Source organism: Pleurotus ostreatus (assembly GCF_014466165.1).
Source record: "Pleurotus ostreatus strain PC9 chromosome Unknown scaffold_1, whole genome shotgun sequence".
Classification (NCBI taxonomy): domain Eukaryota; kingdom Fungi; phylum Basidiomycota; class Agaricomycetes; order Agaricales; family Pleurotaceae; genus Pleurotus; species Pleurotus ostreatus.
The window spans coordinates 2,666,756-2,688,780 of NW_023503156.1; the positions used below are offsets into that span (position 1 = coordinate 2,666,756).

Here is a 22,025-nt window from a genome sequence, read left to right on the forward strand (position 1 = left end):
TCGCACTCATAACTTAGGAGGAGGCTATACGTTACGAACAACTCGCACTTCAGCACTATGTCGGAGTGCTCTTCGACTACACCATCTAGAGCTGGTACGCCAGTTGCTGCGCTCCCAGAGACCATCACTGCACGAGCGTATCGATTTGCATGGGACCAGGCTTCGCGTAGGGGCCCCGAAAGCGTCTCGGGGACCACCGAAGGCAGGGGAGACTACATAACAGCGAAGCCACGTCTGGACTTGTTTGGCGCATCCTCTTCGACACTACCTCTTGGATCAATACCGGCGGAGTGGAGCAGCTCCAAACATGGGTTCAACGGTAAGCATAGACGAACCGTAGCACTACGCGTGGCAACTAAATACTTGAAGCCATATCTACCGTCCTTAACAACCCTCACAAACGCCAAGCGCCTCCCAAAGCGCACTCTGCATTGCCCGCCGTGCCCCCAGCCGATCTCCCGCGCGTACGTCGGAAAGACTTTGATGGTTACCTCCGCGTCGTTGGTCCCGAATGGACACAGTTCGAGAAGAACATGCAGCTCGGGCAAGAGGGTGCCGCCCATCTTTCTGATAGTCTCGGTGAAGGGTCCTCTTCCATGCTGCGAACGCCGCCACGGAGTCTTCCACCCCTGGATACCGTTCCATCTGTATTCTTCAAGCCTGACTTCAGTTTGGGAGATGCACAGGTATTTCGCGAAGTTACTGAACAAGGGGAGGACGGCGGAGAAGGGCTTGACCCGTCGTCACTGTCATATTCCCTCCCTCTGCTAGAGAAGCTATCGCATTACGCGGATACGGTCGAGCAGCATCTGGTGCAGGAGATATCCAAGCGCTCTTCGTCCTTCTTTGCTGCACTGACGAACCTCAACGAGCTGCAAACGGAGTCCGAAGAATGCCTTGATCGGATATCGAAACTACGTGGGCTGCTGAAGGATGTAGACGAGAAGGGATCGAAGAAGGGTCTCCAGATCGTACGGAAGGAAGCGCGGCTGAGGAATATGGGCAGGGTGAAGGACAATGTGAAATTCATCAGTGGGGTAATGGAGATGTCGAGCGTCGCCAAAGGGCTGGTAACTGCGGGGCAATGGAGCGAAGCCTTAGACATCATCGAGGAGATAGAATCCCTGTGGGATGACAGCGCGCTCTCGACTAGCGATCCTCCACCATTGTCTGCGACAACTTCGCGACCTTCGATGCTAGAACCTGTCTCTGAAGCGCCCGGCTCCTTGCAAGAACCTTCGCACAAAAGTATTCGAAGCCGCCCGCATCCTCCATTATCCACGCTTCATGCATTTGCGTCGCTTCCAGAGCACCTGCGCGTTCTGTCCCTCAATATCACCACTTCTTTATCGTCAGAAGTCGTCGAAGCCCTTCGCTCAGACTTACTTGACCGAGTGAATACACCTTCTGAGCATCCTAGCGAATCTCCGACATGGACAACCCGAAATGAATCACTCGGTGATCGATTACGACCGCTTCTGAACAATCTAATGCGTACGAAAGGTGTCAAAAGCGCCATGCTGGCCTGGAGGGACGTGGCTTTGAGTGAGGTTAAAAGTATTGCCATACGGGTACGTTTAGGGTGATTTGACGTGGCGGAAGCTCCCTAACCGTCTGTTCAGCATCTGTCTGGTTTCACTATAGATGATCTAATACCAAACTCTGACTCCGATAACAAGAGCGATTCTAGGTAGCTGCATCTTCCTCGGTTTATACGCAAACTCATCATCCCTTTCTTATGTAGACCTGGACTTGGGAACCACCTTCGGAACCTAGAGCAGCCCGAGTTCCTCTCACTGATATTATCCGTGTATCACAGCTATATAACGTGTGTGGAAGGCCTGCAGGCACAGGGACGCATCATTATGGAAGGGCTGAGTTGCGTCAGGTAAGTGCACCTTCGCTTCATAACTGCCTATTATCTATATGCGTCTCTCAGCTCGATCACTTCCTCGACTTTGCAGAGCTTGGAGGAAGAGCTCGCGGATATACTGTCTTCGGCGACGGAGTTGAGCAATTCAGTTGCTGCGAGTCTCATAAGCCCACGGTCCGAACGCCACGCGTCCTTGGAGTTGCCAGAGTTCATGCAGTTTTTCGACGAATCCTGGAGCTTCGTGGTGAAATGCGAGGTAATTTGCCGTCGAATGATCGTTGGTCTGCGAGGCGTGGTCGTTAGCCAGGTAATTTTATTACGCGTATATATCTTCCGTGCTGCTCATAATTACTCACTCCAGGCCAAAGTTTTCCTGCAAAGCTTCCATCAACAGAGATTGTCACGCTCGGCGAAGCTTGTCGAAGACGAACAATGGAACCCTGCTGAGATCTCACCCGCTGTCCAGCACATGACAAACATCATCATTGATTCCGCTGTGCACGACTCTGCAGAGCTGGTTTTCAAATCCAATGGTTCTTCTGCGGTGCCCGATCCTTCGGCGAATGGCGCTCACCCACCGCCTCCAGAACCCAGCTCCCCTATCCCTCGTCCCACAAAGGCAAACGGTACAGCTTCGAAACATCTCCATATCGAAGAGCGGACGTACTATGCCGTCTCTGCCACGACAGCATCTCTCGCGCTCCTTCTCGACTACATTCGTCTTGTTGTCAATTTGTCTATACTGACAACCGATGCAATGAGTCGTGTGATTGAATTTATGAAGGCATTCAATTCTCGGACATGTCAAGTTGTGCTCGGAGCTGGCGCCATGCGATCAGCGGGCCTAAAGAATATCACAGCGAAGCATCTGGGTGCGTATTCTCGGGACGGTCTGTCCTTGGTCGTTGCGGATTAATCTGGTTCTCTCCCCTTCCGGCAGCGCTCGCGTCACAGTCATTATCTATAATGATCGTGCTAATACCTTATGTGCGGGAAACCTTCAGGCGGCATCTGAGTTCAAAACAGGCCATCATGCTGGTGGAGTTTGACAAGTTGAAACGAGTAGGTGGGCCAGGTGCATGCAAGCTCACGCAGTTGACCGATGTACGATAGGACTATCAAGAACACCAAAATGAGATCCACGACAAGCTTATTGCAATCATGGGAGATCGCTTGAGCGTGCATATCAAGACATTACAGGCGAGTCACTCATAGATGCCACCAACTTGGCTATTTAACTTTAGGGCTAACTTGTTTTGGCTACAGGCCGTGGACTGGAACGTTCCAAAGCCGGGGGACGGCGTGAACGACTATATCGAGATACTCGTCAAAGAGACTGTCACGCTGCATAAGGTATTAACGCGCTATCTGCCCACTCCCACCGTTGAGGTAAGTGTAAACCCCTACTACAAAGATTATTAATATTGATTCGCCCGAACCGAATTTCTTCCGTTTTGTTATGCTCCCTTTGGACATACAGTATGTCATGAGCCAAGTGCTGGCAGCCATCAACCACCGCTTGTCAGAAGAGTATGGGGGGATCGAGCTACCCCACCAAGAGGCTAAGAATAGGTGCGGGTAAAGTTCTCGAAACTCGGTTCATCACCGCTTACGGTGATATATTAGGCTGCTCGCGGATGCAAGATATTTGCAGCAAAAGCTGTCGGCGCTCAAAAATATTAGCACGATGAGTAGTATGCTCGAGACTGTGGTTTCAGAGAAGGGTGTGCCACGCCCTGCTCTTCCCTCGCCCACGCCATCAGCCATCTCTTCCAGCGGGGGGCAGAGTGCGAGTCGCCTCAAAGGATTTTTATCGGGGAAGTCAGTACCGCCAACGCCAGCACTCGATAAGGATCTTCCGACACCCGTGCCTACCCCTACGCCCCCTATAGTGTCAGCCACACCAACGTCCGTCCCCTTGCCCACTTCCCCATCTCCCCCGGTTATGAAAAGGGCTAGCACCTTAAACGGCAGGCTAGAGCAGTTGATGGGGGGTCTAGTTAATCACAACCACAACCTTTTGACAGAGAAGGCCCTGCCTTCCCCTCGGGAAGAACTCCTACCTTCAAATGGGTTCAAGCAGGTGGAGTCACCTAGGCTAGGTGAAGCGCTCGATCGGGATCAGGACGAGAATGACGGAGTATCCCGTTCTATGTCCACGACACCTTCTGGTGAACCACGACAGTCGGAGGCCACTGGGGAGGTTACTTCTTCGCCGGAGTCATTGGTGCCTCAAATAGAGGGCATCACTACCGTTGGGGTAGATGGTGTTATTTCCAATTCCCCCACGCAAGAGGACCATGACGGTTTGCTTTCGTCACCGTCACCGTCGCCGGCCGCTGGCAATTCCTAAGCTCCGTATATGTTTTCGCTCTTTTTTGCATATTCTCCGGATGTCGTAGCACCTCGCACGTATTTGCTAAAGTAATTCTACCGCTAGTAGCACTCGCACATTTAATCAGAGATTCGGGGGTCGATAATTTGGGGTGGATTCACGAGATGCCTATCTTTAAACGGATGGTGTTGTTTGAATCAAGGTTGTTTGTTGGGAACGGGCGCAAAAATATAAACGGCGGCAACCCTTTAGGAGACCTATATTTAATGACGCACGCGTTGCGCCATGTCGCTGAGTCGGACTGCACGAGGAATGGTGACCGTATGACCGCCCGGATGCTGCTTAGCATGCGCCGTGCTAGAGTTTTGGCATAATTCTGCCTTGGGGGAAGCACTCCGACTGTAGGTCATAAATACGTACCCTAGAGTGAGACCGGACGTTTCCATGCCCTTCTGCTACTTTCACCTCTAGGCAAGGGATATTCAGGGGTGGAATAGAGCCGTTAAGGGCTGTGTCGCATTCTTGTTCAGGGGGGTACAAGGGGAACGTTTGCAGATGTGAGATGATTGGACCATATACGCATATTCGCGCGCAATTGGGGATCATTTAGTGATGTTCGACTCGTGACTCCGGACTGCTCAAGAGTACCCCAATAGTGCCACAAAGCGCACCCACAGGTACGGTCGCACAATTGAGGGTAAATGTTTCATCAATGATGCTACTAGTACGGTCCTCGACCCAGCTCAAATGGAGACAAGGTATTTTACTTGGAAGACAAACACGGTCGCGGCCGAACAACAGTTGATGTGATACCAACGTGTGACGGTCGGAGGGCCGTCCGAAGGTTGTACACGTTCGGCGGTGTGTCAGACATCAGTAATGGAGACAACCCGCCTCATCACTAGCTTCCCAATCTGGGTCACTTTCGGGCATAGTAATATTCTAACACTATGGCGACAAGAATCGCGTCACGCTTGCCGCCCCACACGTAACGTCACGCTGACATGGCGAATATTTACTCTATGTTTCACAGCTTGGAAGCGCTTCGAATTCTGGCAGCGCAGCATCAGCTGAGCATTGTATTGGGCACGTTCAAATGTGCAAATGATGGATGAGAACAGCAACACGTTTCCCCTCGGTCAGATGATTTCTGGAAATTTGCGCCAACGTGTGACCCAGAAGTGGAACGCTTTGGCTGGACCATGCCGGTGTTCTTTATTACTTTCAAGAAAGGTGATGTGACGAGCGTGACAAGATCATGAAATAATATTTTGGCCCTGCTGCAATGTCCCGATTTGGGGAGTGACTCGAAATTATCGCGACTGCTCCTTAGAATAAAAAGGCCTGTTCCCTTTCCACCCTCATCCTCGCTTCCATCCACGACACGTCCTTTATCTTCAACCACCATGTTCGAGGACGTCTGTCTCCTCTGCGGAAAGCATCTCCTCGATGATGGGTAGGCTTCATCCCCTTCCCGTACCGTTCACACCACATATCCTCCTTTAGCAGGGCGTATTGCAGCGATGAATGCCAATCTTTGGACTCGGTTTCCCCGTCCATATCCTCAGCGAGCAGTGCCGTATCCTCACCATACCTCTCCGGAAACCCTTTGTGCGGCGATATTCCAGCCCTTGTACCCTCTGCATTAGGCTCCGCTTTCGGGGATTACCCGCATTACTCGGCGTCATCATCAGCGTCCACTACATGGTCGGTAGCAGCCGATGAGGACGACTTTGCAGGAATTAAATTGGACGGCGAGTACCTCCACAAAGGAGATCCACGCCTCGGCGACGGTCCCTCCAAATCCGCTACTTATTTCCCTGCCTTCGTGCGAACCTCAGTCATGACATATGCTCGCCGTCCTTCGGGGACCAATCAGCATGCAAACGTCCCCATCCTACACCGACGCACCTCTTCAGTCTCCACTACTGAACACATGCAGGGGGCACCACGTAGCGCACCACTTCACAGCCGGTCCAACGGTTCTTCCACGGACGAAGAAGACTACAGTTCTGATATACAATACACCACAGCCGACTCCCCCAGTCTCGCCCCTGCATCGAAGGGCTGGAAGAGGAACAAAGATCCTGACTCCAAGTCGACTCTCACCAAGCCGAAGCGCAACCGCAACCGTGCCAGTCTTCCTGCGTGCTTCTCGCTGCTACATATCAACGGGGAAACCCGTCCGTCCGTCTCCTCCCCTCGGACCGCTGCGCGACCTTCGCCGCCCACCCCGAAGCTGCCGCTCTCGAGCCTGACGACAACCGCCATTCGCATGACTCCGGAGGTGCCGCCCACCGCCCACACATTCACAACCCCTCGAGGGCGTCGACGTGAACCAAGGACATCCCGTAGTAGTCGGCGCTCGGAGGCTTCCCTTTCCCGGTCAGCCTCGCGGTCCAGGTCCCGAAACCTACCACACCCCCGCGTTGATAGCAAGGGCAGCGTAACTCAGGTGTTTGATTTGTCGTCCATGCTGGTACCTCGCGGTCGTACTGCAGCACGTCGAAACTCATCCCCTCCGTCCAAAATGGTACTTCCGGTACCTAGTGATGGCCAGTGCCGCTCATCCGAACCCTTCGCTACTTCGAGGGCTAGGAGCGGACGGTCCGACAGTAGGCGCTCTAGAGGACGGGCACGCTTGGAAGAGCTGGATGGAAACGGCAGTACCGAAGCTGCCCCTGGCTATGGATACGGGCGAAGCGGTCTCATAGATCGAGAACGCACCTTCATTCACCGGACTGTCGCCGAGTATTGTTGACGCTTTGCGGCTGCTCTCTTTCGCAGCCCGTGTCTCCAAGGAACGCCACATCCACAAAATCCGCCAACTAGACCGCCTCTTGTCGACCGGATCTTCCACTAAAAATTGCATCGCATCATTTCCCTCATCATCCTTCGTTATTTTGCATGATCAAGCTATTTTGTCTATCAAACCAGCAATCACTTCATCTCATCTCAGCACAAACATATTTCGCATGATTTGCTCCGTCGTTTACCACATCAAAACCGGTCATATCCCAAGTCAATAATATTCTAATCAGCACTATCGAATCGATCTCCATGCCCTCCATACCACCGCGATCTCTACCTATAAAACCAGGGGAGGACGTGTCGACGAAATTGTACCACTCCTCACACACGAAACGAAACTTCCACCAGCTTTGAATGTAGTCGTAACCACAGTCGTAGTCGTTCAGCTAGCACACCATCATCAGTAATGAATCAGCTTTTGTTGACCCAGGATTAGGGACTGCCATGAGGCCTTGATGTACATTCGAGGTGTCTTTATGCACGTCGACCACCACGGGGTAAATGCGAGGCGAATTATTCTGATAAGCCATCATGTCTTGCTTGGGGCCTAAAAACGTGTTCCTCTCGTTTTCTGTTGTACCAGAGCATAAAACCCTAGATAAGCCGTTTATCCAGCAGAAATACAATGGGTGTAAAGGTCGATATATCTGGCATATTTCGTGCGAAATGAGACACGCGAGAGTAGGAACGCGCAGGAGTACCCTGAAGTCGCCCTCAGCCTTCCAAGTCACCACAGACGAGGTGCATCGTCTCCTCACCGCTCGCAGAACCGCAAGAATCAGAATCTCCCCCAATTGCTCAATATTGCTGTAATTCAAAGCCGTCGTCACCATTGATCCCCCTACTACTCAGCCCAGTCGGGACTCGTTTCCCCCAGCTCCTGCCCCTGCTGTGGACGCCGCGCCATTCTCTACAGACTCCCGTTCTCCCCTTCGAGGGGCCTCTGCACGCCAGTCCGCACCAGAGTCAGTGATCCCGGCAATCCGCACCAGGTCTGAACTCGACGCAGCCAACACCACCGACCCGTCCCCCTCTGCTCATATCGGTACCGCTCTATCGGTTTCTCGAATGTGCTGAGTTTACTGATTATCTGACATTCGTTTGTTTCTGTACCTTTGCGTCTTGTTTGCACATAGACACTGAGCCACCACGAGCTAACAAGCGACAAAGGATTGACAGCCGCAGCTCTACCTCCACCTCGCTTAGCGCAATCGATCAGCGTCTCCAAGTCTTCGACCAACACACAAGCAGAATGATGCTTCAAGACTTCGACCAAGACTCAATACACTCGAGCTCCCCTGATCTCAACGGTCTAGCGGGGCCTTCGTCGATGGGTGTAGGTGGGAGTGCGGGTCTGGCGAAGAATGGGATTTCCAATGGCAATGGTCATTCTGCAGTGCCAGCGACAAATGGTTCCTCGGGATTTGGGAATGGTGTGGGCAACGGCATAGCAAAGCGGGAGCATGGGTCGATATCCAAGGTGTCACTACCAGGCACGACATTGTACGACGATTCTACAGTCGATCGAGAGGAATTCGTGAGGTTGGTGATACAGAGCCTGCGGGATGTTGGATATATGTGAGTCTATTATTATGTCGTCGTGTCCTCTAACTCCCCTCATTGTCCCCTTGCTTCACAGGGAGTCGGCTTCAGCACTAGAAGCGGAGTCAGGTTATACACTTGAAGCCTCAGAAGTATCACAGTTCCGTCGGTATATTCTGGAAGGTCAATGGACCAAGGCTGAGGCCATCTTGATGCACATAGGAGTGGTAGATGAGGAGGGAATGCTGGTACAGACGCCTTTATCTCTATGCGCCACCCAGACTCGCTGAATACTGACCCACTCAGGACGCGAAGTTCCTCATAAGTCAGCAGAAGTACTTGGAGTTGCTTGAGGCTCAGAAGACAACCGCTGCTCTCCATGTTCTTCGTACTGAGCTGGCCCCGTTGAATGTAGAAGCCGAACACCTTCATACGCTATCGAGGTCTGTCCTTTAACATTCCTGCAGCTACGCGACTCGGATATTGACGTCTCTGCAGTCTTATCATGTGCTCAGAAGCTGAAGATCTAAGATATCGAGCAGGTTGGGACGGTGCAGCGGGAACTTCTAGGCAGCAATTACTCTCTAACCTTCATAGTAAGTATATCTGCTTTACTCTGTACATGGTGACTGACGCGTCGTGAAGGGTACATACCATCATCAATCATGATTCCTCAACGGCGCATGGCTACCCTCCTTCGTCAAGCCCTTTCCTACCAACGACAGCGATGTGTTTACCACAATTCGAACTTCACCAATTTCTCTCTCTACATGGATCACCAGTGCGACAAGGACGCATTTCCACGGACGACGACAACGATATTACAAGTGCATGACGATGAGGTATGGAATCTGGAATGGAGCCACGATGGACAGTACCTGGCGAGCGGGAGCAAGGACAAGACAGCCATCATATGGAAAGTTGGGGTACGTCACGCGCGCGAAGTCGTGTTCGTTTTGTTAAGAGAGAAACTTATCCTCCTTTACTTCGTCAGCCTGTTTCTTCACATCACCCTCGGGAATGGAGCCCGCACCATATATTGCGGGAACACCAATATGCGGTTGGGTGCCTAGCGTGGTCTCTGGACGACTCCATCCTTCTCACAAGTGCAGAACAAACCATCAAACTATGGAACACAAAGGTGAATTCGTTAACGCATATATTGCTCCCGAGCAACAATCCTGACTTTGTGGGCGTTAAGACAGGTGTCTGTTTCCGGACGATAGACGGGCATTCCGATGTTGTCACCGCGCTCGCATGGCTGCCAGACGATTCGGGGTTTATCTCAGGTAGTTTGGACCGCAAGGTCATCCGATGGGTACGTAAACCGGTCCTATCGACCGTTCCGTCTTCATTGTATCCTATACCCCCACAGGACCGAGAGGGAAGGCAGCGCGACAGTTGGGGCACCACGGCGATCCGGGTAACTGATCTCGCCGTCACTCCAGACTTCACGCGGCTGGTGACGATTGGCATGGATTATGTGCCGCCACATTCGGTCACAGTGATAGATGCTAACCCTAGAGCCAGTATGGCTGGCTCACACGGAGGAGAGGCGCCCATGGGTACACCGCAAAGTGTGCCAAAGAAGCCAGACAACCGGATGGTTATCTATGATCTGGCGACAAAGCAAGCGGAGTCGTGCGTTATTGGTTCCCCCTCTGCTGGTGTATCCCCATCTCAACCTTATAACTACCAGTTCCATACGGTTGGAAGGTGAACTCACGAGCGTCAAGATCTCACAGAATTCTCAATACGCATTGATTAATCACTCCCCAGACGTGAGACCATTACGAGACTATTCAGAGTTTGCTTCTCACTATGTACTGCGCTTGTTTGCAGGAAATACATTTGTGGGACCTACACACTGGCCGACTTACCCGCAAGTTCACCGGTCAGCGTCAAGGCCGGCACGTTATCCGAAGCTGCTTTGGAGGCGTCGATGGCAATTTCGTAGTCAGCGGTAGCGAAGGTCGGTATTGACTCTTCCTCCCGGATTCTATTAGTGTGGACTGATCGTCCGTGTACTCAACCTCAGACGGGAATGTCTATGTATGGCACCGAGACACAGGAACGCTGCTCGAGGTACTTCCCGGCCACGGAGAAGGAAGCGTCAATTCTGTTGCGTGGAACCCCAGAAACCAGCAAATGTTTGCCTCATGCTCAGACGACAGGACGATCCGCATATGGGAAGCGAACGTGCATGAGGAGCTTTATCCTGATACATTCACCCACCCCGCCCTAGACTCCAGCTACTCATCCGTACCCACGGGGAAGGGAAAGGGAAAGCTACGAACCCAGTACGAAGACGATAACGCGGAAGCAGTCTCGAGGACGTCAGGAACAGGGATTTAAGGCGAACAACATCGCGGGTTCCGTTATCCAATCTTATCATTCGCTTTCGTACGCATTCGCATTCAGTGATATCTATATTCACATCACTTACACTCTTTCTTCGTGACGCTTATTTGATGACTTGACATTACGACTTATCTTGCATCGTTAGAATGTTACACTAGCATTTGTATTCACGCATTCCTACCTACCAGTCAATAGCATTTTGCATTGCCCCGCGCATAATTTCAAATAATTAATGAAGTACTGAAATTCGCTGCATTCACTCGACAACTATGATGGCCATCGAGTGGCCATTCATTACTGTTTCCCCTAGTACTACATACAAACACGAAATCCACATTAATGGTGTAGCCGACGAGAAATGGCGAATACTAATGCTTTGATTAACAATCTCAGTGAAGTCCGAATGACTACAGAACCCTTTGCTCCGTGGATGTACGATGTTTGTCAAGAAAAGATAACAACCCAGCATGTAACACCGAAGGCAGTAATTACGAACTTTGTATAGACTATTCTCATCATCAGAATCCTAACTATCTCTATGACCGGAGGATGACAATGCTTCTTTCACGCATAATGTCTAGCTTCGCGGCTTACATTGGAAATAGTAAGGTGTATTTCAACCGCCGCTCTCTGTACCCGTATCTGAGTCTCAGTATCGTGAGATTGGAGGGTATTTTAGAGTGTCTTCCGCCCCGAAAACATGAGAAAAGGCAAGTAAAATTATAACGACCAACGTGGTGTCGAGAAATACTAGCCCGGCAGGTGCGCACCTTGTTGTACCGGTGCGATCGAGGACAGATGGGATCCATGTATGAGATAGTTCTTGATAGTAGGACATAAATAGATACAGATTCTAGCTGTTACTTACGTGTCATTACAACAGATGCCGCGAGTACAGAATTCGACCCAGTGCGATGGTATGATGAATAAGTATGTCGAGTAGATTCCGCAATGGATTGTGCAATACGATACAGATGGAGTCGCTTGGGGGCGATGTACACGGAGAAATATGATATTAACCGGAAACCGAATGCCGGAATTGAAGAGACTGAATGAGAGGAGACACCAGACGGCGGGCATCAACGATATACCGATCATTTGGTTCGTTGTGAGTAGGCTCGATGTTTGGGTATGAACAGAGCAGAGGCCGGATCCTTTTTTACCGGTGCCTTCTTGCGAGGAGTAGTAGGTCCAGGGGCAGCCTGGGCTGTGGTAGGAGCCTCGTGAGGTGTTGAGTGTTGAGTATGCGGCGGCGGCGGCAGCTTCCCAGGTGCTGGGGCAGGTGAAGAGGGATAGGAAGTAGCCCTATCTGAGCACGAAGTATCGGAAGACGAAGCACCAGAAGAGCTCGGAGGTGTTAGAACGTGTCGCACTGTCGTTACAGTGACACGGCTTGACAATGGCGTTGAGGTTGAGACAGGCAGCAGCGGGGGTTTCGGCGAAGGAGGGATGACGCGATAAGTCTTCCCATTGACCATGGGAGGGACTGAACGAAGGGAATACATGGTCCTTTGAAGTTTGAAGGCCTCGGATTTCGTTTTCTGGAATAACGTCTTTGGTTGTGGGTTTATGCCCCCTGTACATGATATCAGAGGCAGAACCAGTTACTTGGATGTAAGTTGCCTTACATCCAGAGCGTTTCGAGGCGGCAGGTGGAAGGCGATCAGTGAATTTGACTTTTCTTTCTTCTTTCTTATCTTCAGCAGCCGTGCGTTGTTTGCGCATCTTATGGGCGAGCTCTTCTAGCCGGCGGGCTTCAGACTCACGGAGTTTCTGAATACTTTAAGAAGTAAGATTGAGAGAATGTTCTGGGTTAACTTACGAAATAAGTATCTCTCCAGCATTCGATTAGACTCTCCTTCAATCTTTCAGCAGCCAGTGGGTATGTTTTGTAACACAATTCTTCCCATATACCTGTTTACAACGATGATGGAAGAATCAACCCAGGGCTCGAGGTATTTACCTTGGGTTCCACTTCCAGCTCGAAGTGACTATGAATAGCATAAGCGCCCAAAGCCCGTCTAAGCACTTTGTGGCCACCTACTGGGTTTGCATCTTCAATCCTATAGAGTGTCGCAGCATCACATTGTTCTAAGATTGGTTTCACAATTTCGAAGCGAAGTTCCTCTCCGAGGCTTGATATTGCTGAATAAAAGAACCGTTTACTTATCTTCTTTATAGCCACATAGTGACACTCACCGTCCGCGTTGCTGATAGCCACTACCGTCCTGCATTAGATGCGAATTCGGCGACCACATAGTAGTCTTCCTACTTACCACGTTGACATAAGTACACAAGGCTTGGGACGGGGCACTTTGAGGAGTCGAGGGAGGTGTTCATCTGGATGGAGAAAGACGAAGGTTTCTCAGCGCGCTACATGACATCGCGCAGCCACATATTCGCACGGTTAGGGGCAACCCACCAGTCGCCAGACATAGACAACCCCAGAACAGCAGACGCTTCTCATATCCAACGGCCTGCTCGACGTCAACCAAAAGAATGGGTCCAGCATCAATCCTTATTTGTGATGGGTTCCCGAGGAAATGTCCACGAGGAGTATATCTTTGATACGGTAATAAATATTTCAATATATATCATAGTGCCGTTTGAGTGCAACTGCCCCTCGTCGTTTCCACAATGCGAACGCGCCGGTCGGTGACCTTTTCAAGCGAGGGAATCTATCCAGTGTCAAGGGCCGCATGTTTAGCTTTCCCGCAAGATAAGCGTTACCAGAACCTCGTCTTGACTGACACAGATAGGCGAGACCTTGAGCAACAAAGTAGATGAGGCCATCCTCCTACAGTCCATCGATCAAGCATGGTATGATCTCACGGGCGAGATTTACGGCTCCCGGTGGGGACATATATAAGGGACGAGCTACGCACCAGTCTATATCCTAGCAAAGTATGCAGTCGGCCACTCATCCTCGCCTCCATGTTCGGGACATGCGTGATGCCCATACAGTTCTAGAAGCTGTTCGACTCGGCATATTAAGACCAGTCACTCGCAGACTCAATGAAATGGAACGCTCCATGCACATCCGCTCTGGAGCGATCTTTGTTTGGGAGGAGAGTGATGAAGAAGTCGGCCTCAAACGATGGACAGGTGACCTTCATTAATCTCGGCATTGATTGAATCAACTAACCAAGGTCCTTCCTAGATGGTCGGGTGTGGAGTCAGTCAAGAATGCGAGAGGTAATCTGGTCAACGGAGCGTACGATGTAGAGCACTAACATTCCACCCACTTAGCCCTATCTCTTCTACGACGAGAAGTTACCAGGCGAACAAGACGTAGAGCCTCCCAAGTAAGTCCCACGTTCACACCACAAGTTTTGATCTAACGCCGTAATTGAAACAGGTCGCCAACGTACCGTTTCGTTGACGGTGTTAACCGCGGCACACCGGTATCATCTGCCATGTCGCATCATGATCGTAGTCCTCGTCTCCCGGCTGGATTGATCAAGCAGGCCTATTCAGCATGGGTCATCGTGTCCCCAGGCGCGCGACCAAGAAAATGGCACTTGACCGCGTACTTCACATACGCCGACCTGCAAAATATACCAACCCCCGACAGAGATCCCATGCTGAGAGGAATCAATGTACCACCAGGGATATATCGTAGCGGAAAAATCAGATCAAAAAGCGGCGACGAAGATAGCATGCCCGAATACAGCGCGTTACCGCCTACAACGCCGCCTGGGCCGAGTCGTGCTACCTCTTATCCAAATGACCGCGTGTTGCCATCGTTGCAGTCAACGGTCGGAAATCATGGAGGTCCTCCTATGAATCCGCCGAGGCATGGGATGAGGTTGCCAGAGGACCAGCGGTTGATAGAAATGCTGAATTCGCGGCTAGTGTTATAATGGACAAACCACTGTGGTACCGTGACGCATCAGTAGCAACTACGCGTAAAGTCACAATAATTAGCTAGGAGTATGTGGAATGCCTTTTGTAAACATTACATATAATCACAACCACATCCGGCATTGGGTCAGTCTTCTTCGTCCTCAAGCGAGTCCTGTGCCTTTTGCTGGGCTCTCATGGCACCAACGAGATCATCTGACTCTCCGTTCTGGGCCGCTAGTCTTTGCCCTGTAGTAGCTTCATCAATAAAGGTTTACAGGTTGGTAAAGTCACATACGGATCAACGTATGGATTGCTTCTTGAGTTCGTCGTTCCAGGCGTGCAACTTTCTTGTCCATCTCGCGTTTAAGATCCCAGTTCGCGCGTTTCGGAGCGATGTTGAAGACGTCCTAAAGGTTGTTGTGAGGCCAAAATCCTGCTTCGCAAGAGGGAAAGAGATACCAATTCTTGGGCGCGTCGTTGCTCATCTTCTGCGATGATGGTCTCAACTAAGCCGCTAATGTCCTTCTCCACGGTGTCAGTCATATTAGCATCATCGTCTTTATTATGCTTGCGGAGAGTTCGTGATTCTGGGTCGAAATTCCTGGTTTTAAGGAGAGTTTGGTTGTCGCTTCCTCGTTTGGATGTCAATTTGTTGCACCATTCTGGCGAAATGAGAGTAGCACACACCTGCCCTCGTCTGCTTCGCCTGCTTTACGTCTCCTCAATGCCAAAAGCTTGGCTTTTCTCTCTTCAGAGGCCTCTGCTAACGACATGGACGCAGAGCAAGATGAGCTGCTGACTAAGCGCTGGTCGCGTCTCGTCGCGTTCACCTGACGCTCTTCAGCTTCCTTGCCGATGAACTTTCAAAATGCATGTCTACGCTCCTTCCAGTTGATCTTTCGCGCTTCGCACCTTAGGACAAGGTCCATCAACACTTCAGCATCGCGAAAATTTGATATTACAGAGTTTACCCCGGATGTGATACGGTATGTGGCACCGACGTCTGCCATGGCTGTTCTGGAGCTCAATATTTTGCCTCTGACGCAGCAATTTCTCAATAATTGCTCATATAGGTACTGTCTACCATGGGGAACGGAGCTTGGGCTGATCAAGAACTGCAGATCACGGCAAATCGACATTGGCCGATAGGTATGTTCTCCAACATTTGTGGGCTCTCGTTTGACCAAAACTAGGTTATTGGAAGTCGGTGCCAAAATCCCTTCATAGGCGGAGAAATTCACTGATTACCGACAAAAAAGCTCACTGGAACGATTGCAGCACAGCAAATGGGCAAGAATGAGCAGGTGTTAGACAAACTTAAGGTTGAGCGAGAGCGGGGCATCACAGGTTCGTTTCTTCGTCTTGTGTCTTTTCTCTTATGGCTCACCTCGGGCGGGATTCAGTCAAAGCTCAAACCGCTAGGTTTGTGGGATTCCCATCGACTATGTCCCGCAGCTGATGAGAACGCCAATAGCATGATATATGATCGCCAAGCCTCAAGATACATGCTTAATCTCATCGACACTCCTGTAAGCCCATGTTGTATCGTGGCACTGTTCTTTATTTGAACTTCCACAGGGCCATGTTGACTTTGCATGGGAGGTCTCACGTTCCCTGGCTGCGTGTCAAGGAGCACTACTTCTGGTGTGTTTTGGTCTACTCGACATCTAGCAACTATGTGACCCCTCTCTAGGTAGACTGTAGTCAAGGTGTTCAGGCTCAAACCATCTCCGTGTTTCACAATGCGAAGGACCGTGGCTTGACCATTATACCTGTACTAAATAAGGTTGGTTATATTTATTGCATGACATTGTGTGTGTCTCATTCTTGCTAGATTGATTTACCAGCTGCAGACCCGGATCGAGTTATTGCTCAGATGCAAGCCACGTTCGGTATAGACCCAGAAGCTGTGATACCCATATCTGCCAAAACCGGCAGAGGCGTGTCTGAATTGCTGCGGGCCATTGTAGAACGAATACCTCCTCCTATCGGCCTCACATCGTCTCCATTTCGAGGATTTCTCTTCGATTCGTTGTGAGTAACTCAGTTTAGAGGATAATGCTTCCATTTCCCATCGGGTTTTTAGCTATGATCGATACCGGGGTGTAATATCCCTTCTGAACGTCAAGGAAGGCACCCTTCGCGTAGGTAAAGACAATATTTCTCTCGGATGCTTAATTTACTTAACCACATACCCAGGGGATAAGATATCTTCCACGTTCACGGGCAAAAGATATGAGATCATGGAATTAGGTATCATGCATCCCGAAGAGACATCAACATCGGCTCTATATCCAGGGCAGGTTGGCTACATGGCTTGCAATATGAAGGAACCAACTGATGGTTAGTTGAGTTCAATGGTTAAACGAAAACCCTGGCATCTCAAGCAAGGTCCCTGTTACAGCTCATGTCGGCGACACTCTTTACCGCGTCGGACAGCCCGTGGACTCCATCCCAGGATTTAAGCCGGCGAAGCCCATGGTTTTCGCTGGTGTGTATCCCATTGACTCTGGTGATTTCCCTAAGCTAGAAGAATCGATCAAAAGGGTGCGAAATAGAAATCCGCTTTGCAACCGCTGGACACTCACCAACATATCAGCTAACACTTACCGATCGCAGTGTGTCCGTCCAAAGAGAATCATCGTCGGCTCTCGGTCAAGGCTGTAGACTTGGCTTCCTTGGTACACTGCATATGGATGTCTTCCGCCAACGACTGGAAGACGAATACAACGCAAACGTGATTATCACCGCACCAACCGTGCCGTATAAAGGTTGGATAGCCGTACGCTAGAATGTGACGTTGCTCATATTTTCGCAGTGGTCTACAAGGACAAAGAAGTGATCGTCAGCAACCCAACCGATTTCCCAGAGGTAACGGACACAACATCCAAAGTCAAGGAGATACAAGAACCAACTGTCAGCGCGTCAATTATCGTCCCAGAACGTGAGCATTTACTTCCAGCACATGAACGTGATCTGAAATAGACTTGTTCTGGGCAGAGTATTTTGGCGATATGATGGACCTCTGCTTCTCGCACCGAGCGGAAGATCTGGACCATCGTTACCTAGACTCCACTGAGGGCTCCGCTCGGATACTCATGACTTGCACAATTCCTCTAAGTGAAATTGTCACCGACTTCTTCGATCAATTGAAAAGTCGTAGCTCAGGATTCGCTAGCTTCGAGTAAGTGTTTGGACCTGCCTACGGTTGGCTGTACCTTTCTCACATCTCCACAGTTATGAAGAAGCCGGCTACAGAAGAAGTGACTTGGCTAAGGTACGTTCGCACTCTAGATAGCCAATCAGGATATACTCACTCCCGTGGAGATGGTGTTCCTCCTAAATTCTAAGCCGGTAGATGCACTAGCTCTCATCGTTCACCGATCGGCCCAGGAGTCCGTTGGGAGAGCGTGGGTCAAGAAACTGCGTGAGTTCGCAGCGTGTGTTACTGATTTTTCCCACTGAGTTCTGGACAATAATAACAGATCGAGTGATACCTCGCCAGCTATTCGAGGTACCTATTCAAGCGGCAATTGGGAAAAAGGTCATCGCTCGTGAGACGTTGTCGGCGATGCGCGCCGACGTAACTGCGGGTCTGTACGGTGGTAAGGTATTCGACTTGGTAGGTTCCCACTCCTGCTGACATATCTTTAGGCCACTACGAGCGCAAGATGAAGCATTTAGAAAATCAGAAGGCAAGCAAGAGAAAGATGAAGCGTATAGGAACCGTCAATCTTCCTCAAGAAGCCTTCTTCGATATTCTATCACAATCTAAGTAACGATAGAAGGAATGGAGACTACAACTCAATGTCCTCGTCGTCGTACGTTTCCTTGATCAACCTAGCCAAGCGGTTAATACAAGTGCAAGGAAGGGAAAGAGACTTATCTACCGGTATATTGAGGATGGAGGGTGGTCCCCGCTATCAAATGGTCAGTTTCATCAATGTAGATAGGATACTCCCTCCTTACTAGTTAGTTATAAAGACATCTATTAGTTCCGGGCGAACGTAATCGTAGTATGGATTGACGACGTCGACTTTGTCCACCAGATCGCCCTCTTCGAATCCCAAGACGTTGCTCGGATCGCCGAAGTCGAGGGCGCCGTATTCGTGGTATAAATTCCACAAGGGGGTGAACTTGAATTGCCCTGCACATACCACTATCGGCGTACTGTGTTCCCGTGCTGCTGTCGCGGCAAGGAGTGATCCTGAAACGGCAAATATACCACCATTCGCGAGAATAGCGTGAGCGCCGATTATTACTTTGTTCACTCGGGACATCAAGGCAAATATTGAGGAGTCTGGTACCAAGAAGGTCGATATTCCGGATGAGGATAAGGCTTTCCCCATATCGTGACCGCTATACCTACGCAGAGTATGAGAGGAGATCCGACCGACACACGGATGGACTGACGATGGACCTGTCTCCGCCACAATGACAGTATAGTTTCGATGGTGCGCGGCAGATTTCAGAAAGGCTTCCACTGTTCGCGACATCCCAAGCGTGAGTATTATTTCGCTGCAGTTGAGAATGAGTATATGAGAAGCCATAGATTAGCGGTACTGACTCAGAGTGGATATGATCTTTGGCATTTTTTGACACATTATCGTAGACTGTCTCCAGTTCGTCCAAAACGTCTTGGATAGCCTCCATAAGGACAGGTTTGAGGCCTTTAGCAAACGAATCAGGGTCATCAGCATCGTTCTCCTTGAGTGGCTGCTTGTTGTCTGATGATTTGAGTGCAACATTTTGCTGTCTAGGCTGGCCTTGGACAAGGAACTTCGCTATAGAGAATGCACTACGGGGTTGCGCCAAAGCACCTCCATGTGTTGCTGTGTTGTACTCTTCTCTGATATGATGTAGTACTTTGCGCACAGTGTTCCCTACGGTATGCTCTGACCATTCATTAGCTTCAACGCCGATGTCAAGCCAATACGACAGGTACCTTTCGGTTGAGCCTCCACTAACTGGCGGCCAGCATGTCTGATTATCTCCACCAACTGATCGATATTGGAGAACCGGGCTTTCGAGACGATTTGTCGAAGAACGAGGAGAGTTTCCAATGCGGCAGCTCGCGAGCCCACGATTTGCCTATGCGTCCCAGATTGGAGACCAGAGTCTGATAGGTAGCCAAATATTAGCCGAACCTTCGTCTAAGCTTGGCTGAAAGGTTGTCTACGAGTTTTTGAGTGGACGCGCTATGAACTTCGGGACCCATGGCGTTTGATGTGTGTTTTCTTGAGCACGATTAGGATGGTCCAATTCAAGTCGTTACATCGCTGATAAGATTACAATTCCACTCGGCAATTTATCATGGAGCCGAACCATTCAGGGGTTGCAGAAATATACATTGTGTTGACATTGTGTACACGTATATCAAACTACGGGGAAGGCTTGACGGGCTCACGGAGAGGTCGTTTCTCTACATAAGCTGCGCTCGTGAACATTGGGCCATATGTGGTACCATCACCCTAAACACAAATGCATCAGGATGAGATACGCGACGAACGAGGGATATTCTTACGATCAGGAAGTTAGGGAAGCCTGGATCGACGGGGACGATGCTCTCGAGGTAGGCAATTTGCTCCTTGCTGAGGGTAATATCAAGGGCCTCGAGGTTTCCTAGAAGGTGTTCTACTTTACGACCTCCAACGATAGGGAAAACAAATGGCGCCTTCTGTAGCAGGTATGCAATTGCAACTGTTCCCACAACCATCAACTTGTGCTGGACTCATCGGGAACAGGCAACGCTTACCAGCAGTGATTTGCTTAGCACCGACTTCTTTCGCGACCTTTTCCAATGCACGGGACACCTTAACTTCGGTGTCATTTCGCAGCCACTCAGGGCTTGCGAAGGTTCGTCCCTTTTCTCCAGATTCCAGCCTGCGCTTCTCTTCTTCGTCAGTGCGAAGTTTGCCACCACCCAAGACGTTCCAAGGGGCCAATGCAAGGCCTATATTCAGATCAGCATGCAGTCAACAATTATTCGCGGGAATTCTACCTTCGTCACGAGCCATGGGGATGATGTCGCGCTCAAAGCTTCGGTCCATGACATTCCATGCACCTTGGTAGATCGAGAATGGCGTCTTTCCATGGTCACGAGCATATTGGTTTGCTTTGGCGACGACCCATGCTGGGGTATCGGATGCTCCCTTTATGAAAGTTTGTCAAGTTTGGCCTAGACAGAATTGAGACTGACACGTACCAAGTACAGAACCTTTCCTTGGGTGACGAGGTTATGGAGTCCGTTCATCAACTCAGGAATGGAGGTGTCGTAATCCCACCAGTGGACGTAGAAGATGTCAACGTATGTCGTGCGGAGCTTCTTCAAACTGTCGTCCAAACTGACGGACATGCTTTTGACGTTGTTACCGAGATAGTTTACGCCAATGGTGACGTTAGGGTCTGCTCGCTTGTAGAAAGCCGTGTACTGGTTGTAAGTGATGGTGAGCAAACTACCATGGTACGTCTGTTCACTTTGCCCACCTTGGTCGAGATAACCAACTGGTTGCGTATCCCTCTCTGTTCCACCCACTCACCGATGAACTGTTCTGACGTCTCATCCTGGCTGTGTTTCCGGTGCGTCAGAACCTGAGGGCGAACGAAGTCCAGTTTACTCACTAATTATTGGCGGTGTCGATGAAGTTACCTCCAGCGTCAAAGTACGCGTTGAGCAATTTGAAACTCTGTTCCTTGGTCATGGAACCCATGCCAACCGAGTCCCACTTGTCTCCGATGCTCATCGCACCAAGCTGCAGGGGCGAGACGCGAATTCCTGCATTCGGAGACAGCAGCCTGTAGCGACCAAGCTTTGTTGGAGGAGGGGGAGCAGGAGCGAATAATGACATTGTCGAGACTGATTCTGTGGTGAAGCATACTGTTTCCTGTCCTTATAACAGAACCTCGTCGTTACCCGTGGTATCTACCCTCTATATTCACGTAAATCGAGAGGTTGAGCAAACGGATTAAAGGAACGCACAGGCAGATGATCGATGATCGAGGAGAAGCACAACCCGGGTTCATGCACACGCTAATAGGGGGGAGTCCACGATTTTAGGGGGATCCACGCGAAGTCCTTTGCAGCATTCGCAGCAGCCCCGGGTCACAACTTGGCGGCCCCGCTCTTAAACCGAGAAGTAAACTAAAACATACATTTCGGATCACATCATCCTTCAGGGAGCTGTGTCATTGAATTAACCGTCCACAGGTTGCCATATGATATCTACGACAATACCATGAATCCATATGGCAGACCTA

The 22,025-nt window shown here is 50.4% G+C and overlaps 9 protein-coding genes across 9 annotated transcripts; 5 read left to right on the forward strand and 4 right to left on the reverse strand.

The window, feature by feature from the left end:
• Window positions 1-57: 57 nt before the first annotated feature.
• Window positions 58-4,226, forward strand: PC9H_000952 (uncharacterized protein; the record flags this gene model as incomplete). The annotated part of the gene is made up of 11 exons (XM_036770605.1): window positions 58-319; window positions 370-1,571; window positions 1,623-1,690; window positions 1,745-1,888; window positions 1,940-2,180; window positions 2,235-2,745; window positions 2,814-2,935; window positions 2,987-3,052; window positions 3,140-3,262; window positions 3,354-3,445; window positions 3,500-4,226. 11 exons carry the CDS (start codon window positions 58-60, stop codon window positions 4,224-4,226), a joined length of 3,558 nt encoding a protein of 1,185 aa, XP_036636450.1.
• A 1,388-nt stretch (window positions 4,227-5,614) lies between these two features.
• PC9H_000953 (uncharacterized protein) lies at window positions 5,615-6,969 on the forward strand (the record flags this gene model as incomplete). The annotated part of the gene is made up of 2 exons (XM_036770606.1): window positions 5,615-5,664; window positions 5,715-6,969. The coding sequence occupies 2 exons, from the start codon at window positions 5,615-5,617 to the stop codon at window positions 6,967-6,969; spliced, it is 1,305 nt and encodes a 434-aa protein (XP_036636451.1).
• A 1,302-nt stretch (window positions 6,970-8,271) lies between these two features.
• PC9H_000954 (uncharacterized protein) lies at window positions 8,272-10,916 on the forward strand (the record flags this gene model as incomplete). Its single annotated transcript, XM_036770607.1, has 11 exons — window positions 8,272-8,597; window positions 8,659-8,809; window positions 8,868-9,004; window positions 9,060-9,157; window positions 9,207-9,487; window positions 9,556-9,702; window positions 9,763-9,879; window positions 9,937-10,202; window positions 10,261-10,342; window positions 10,404-10,533; window positions 10,600-10,916. 11 exons carry the CDS (start codon window positions 8,272-8,274, stop codon window positions 10,914-10,916), a joined length of 2,052 nt encoding a protein of 683 aa, XP_036636452.1.
• A 1,100-nt stretch (window positions 10,917-12,016) lies between these two features.
• Window positions 12,017-13,262, reverse strand: PC9H_000955 (uncharacterized protein; the record flags this gene model as incomplete). Its single annotated transcript, XM_036770608.1, has 7 exons — window positions 12,017-12,498; window positions 12,551-12,695; window positions 12,745-12,836; window positions 12,886-12,913; window positions 12,967-13,067; window positions 13,122-13,142; window positions 13,199-13,262. The coding sequence occupies 7 exons, from the start codon at window positions 13,260-13,262 to the stop codon at window positions 12,017-12,019; spliced, it is 933 nt and encodes a 310-aa protein (XP_036636453.1).
• Window positions 13,263-13,828: 566 nt separating this feature from the next.
• PC9H_000956 (uncharacterized protein) lies at window positions 13,829-14,785 on the forward strand (the record flags this gene model as incomplete). The annotated part of the gene is made up of 4 exons (XM_036770609.1): window positions 13,829-14,027; window positions 14,083-14,117; window positions 14,172-14,227; window positions 14,281-14,785. 4 exons carry the CDS (start codon window positions 13,829-13,831, stop codon window positions 14,783-14,785), a joined length of 795 nt encoding a protein of 264 aa, XP_036636454.1.
• A 128-nt stretch (window positions 14,786-14,913) lies between these two features.
• On the reverse strand, window positions 14,914-15,541 carry PC9H_000957 (uncharacterized protein; the record flags this gene model as incomplete). The annotated part of the gene is made up of 4 exons (XM_036770610.1): window positions 14,914-15,014; window positions 15,064-15,175; window positions 15,228-15,396; window positions 15,456-15,541. 4 exons carry the CDS (start codon window positions 15,539-15,541, stop codon window positions 14,914-14,916), a joined length of 468 nt encoding a protein of 155 aa, XP_036636455.1.
• An 82-nt stretch (window positions 15,542-15,623) lies between these two features.
• GUF1 (Translation factor guf1 mitochondrial) lies at window positions 15,624-18,547 on the forward strand (the record flags this gene model as incomplete). Its single annotated transcript, XM_036770611.1, has 19 exons — window positions 15,624-15,754; window positions 15,816-15,841; window positions 15,890-15,917; window positions 15,962-15,971; window positions 16,028-16,115; window positions 16,224-16,297; window positions 16,347-16,412; window positions 16,462-16,554; window positions 16,603-16,802; window positions 16,855-16,916; window positions 16,968-17,111; window positions 17,173-17,315; window positions 17,368-17,539; window positions 17,587-17,712; window positions 17,769-17,952; window positions 18,006-18,045; window positions 18,096-18,195; window positions 18,254-18,373; window positions 18,423-18,547. 19 exons carry the CDS (start codon window positions 15,624-15,626, stop codon window positions 18,545-18,547), a joined length of 1,932 nt encoding a protein of 643 aa, XP_036636456.1.
• Window positions 18,548-18,565: 18 nt separating this feature from the next.
• On the reverse strand, window positions 18,566-19,986 carry GCD7 (GCD complex subunit gcd7; the record flags this gene model as incomplete). The annotated part of the gene is made up of 7 exons (XM_036770612.1): window positions 18,566-18,608; window positions 18,659-18,688; window positions 18,738-19,133; window positions 19,182-19,286; window positions 19,336-19,663; window positions 19,714-19,859; window positions 19,916-19,986. The coding sequence occupies 7 exons, from the start codon at window positions 19,984-19,986 to the stop codon at window positions 18,566-18,568; spliced, it is 1,119 nt and encodes a 372-aa protein (XP_036636457.1).
• Window positions 19,987-20,149: 163 nt separating this feature from the next.
• PC9H_000960 (uncharacterized protein) lies at window positions 20,150-21,616 on the reverse strand (the record flags this gene model as incomplete). Its single annotated transcript, XM_036770613.1, has 7 exons — window positions 20,150-20,239; window positions 20,293-20,468; window positions 20,524-20,721; window positions 20,770-20,920; window positions 20,974-21,180; window positions 21,255-21,336; window positions 21,390-21,616. 7 exons carry the CDS (start codon window positions 21,614-21,616, stop codon window positions 20,150-20,152), a joined length of 1,131 nt encoding a protein of 376 aa, XP_036636458.1.
• Window positions 21,617-22,025: the final 409 nt, after the last annotated feature.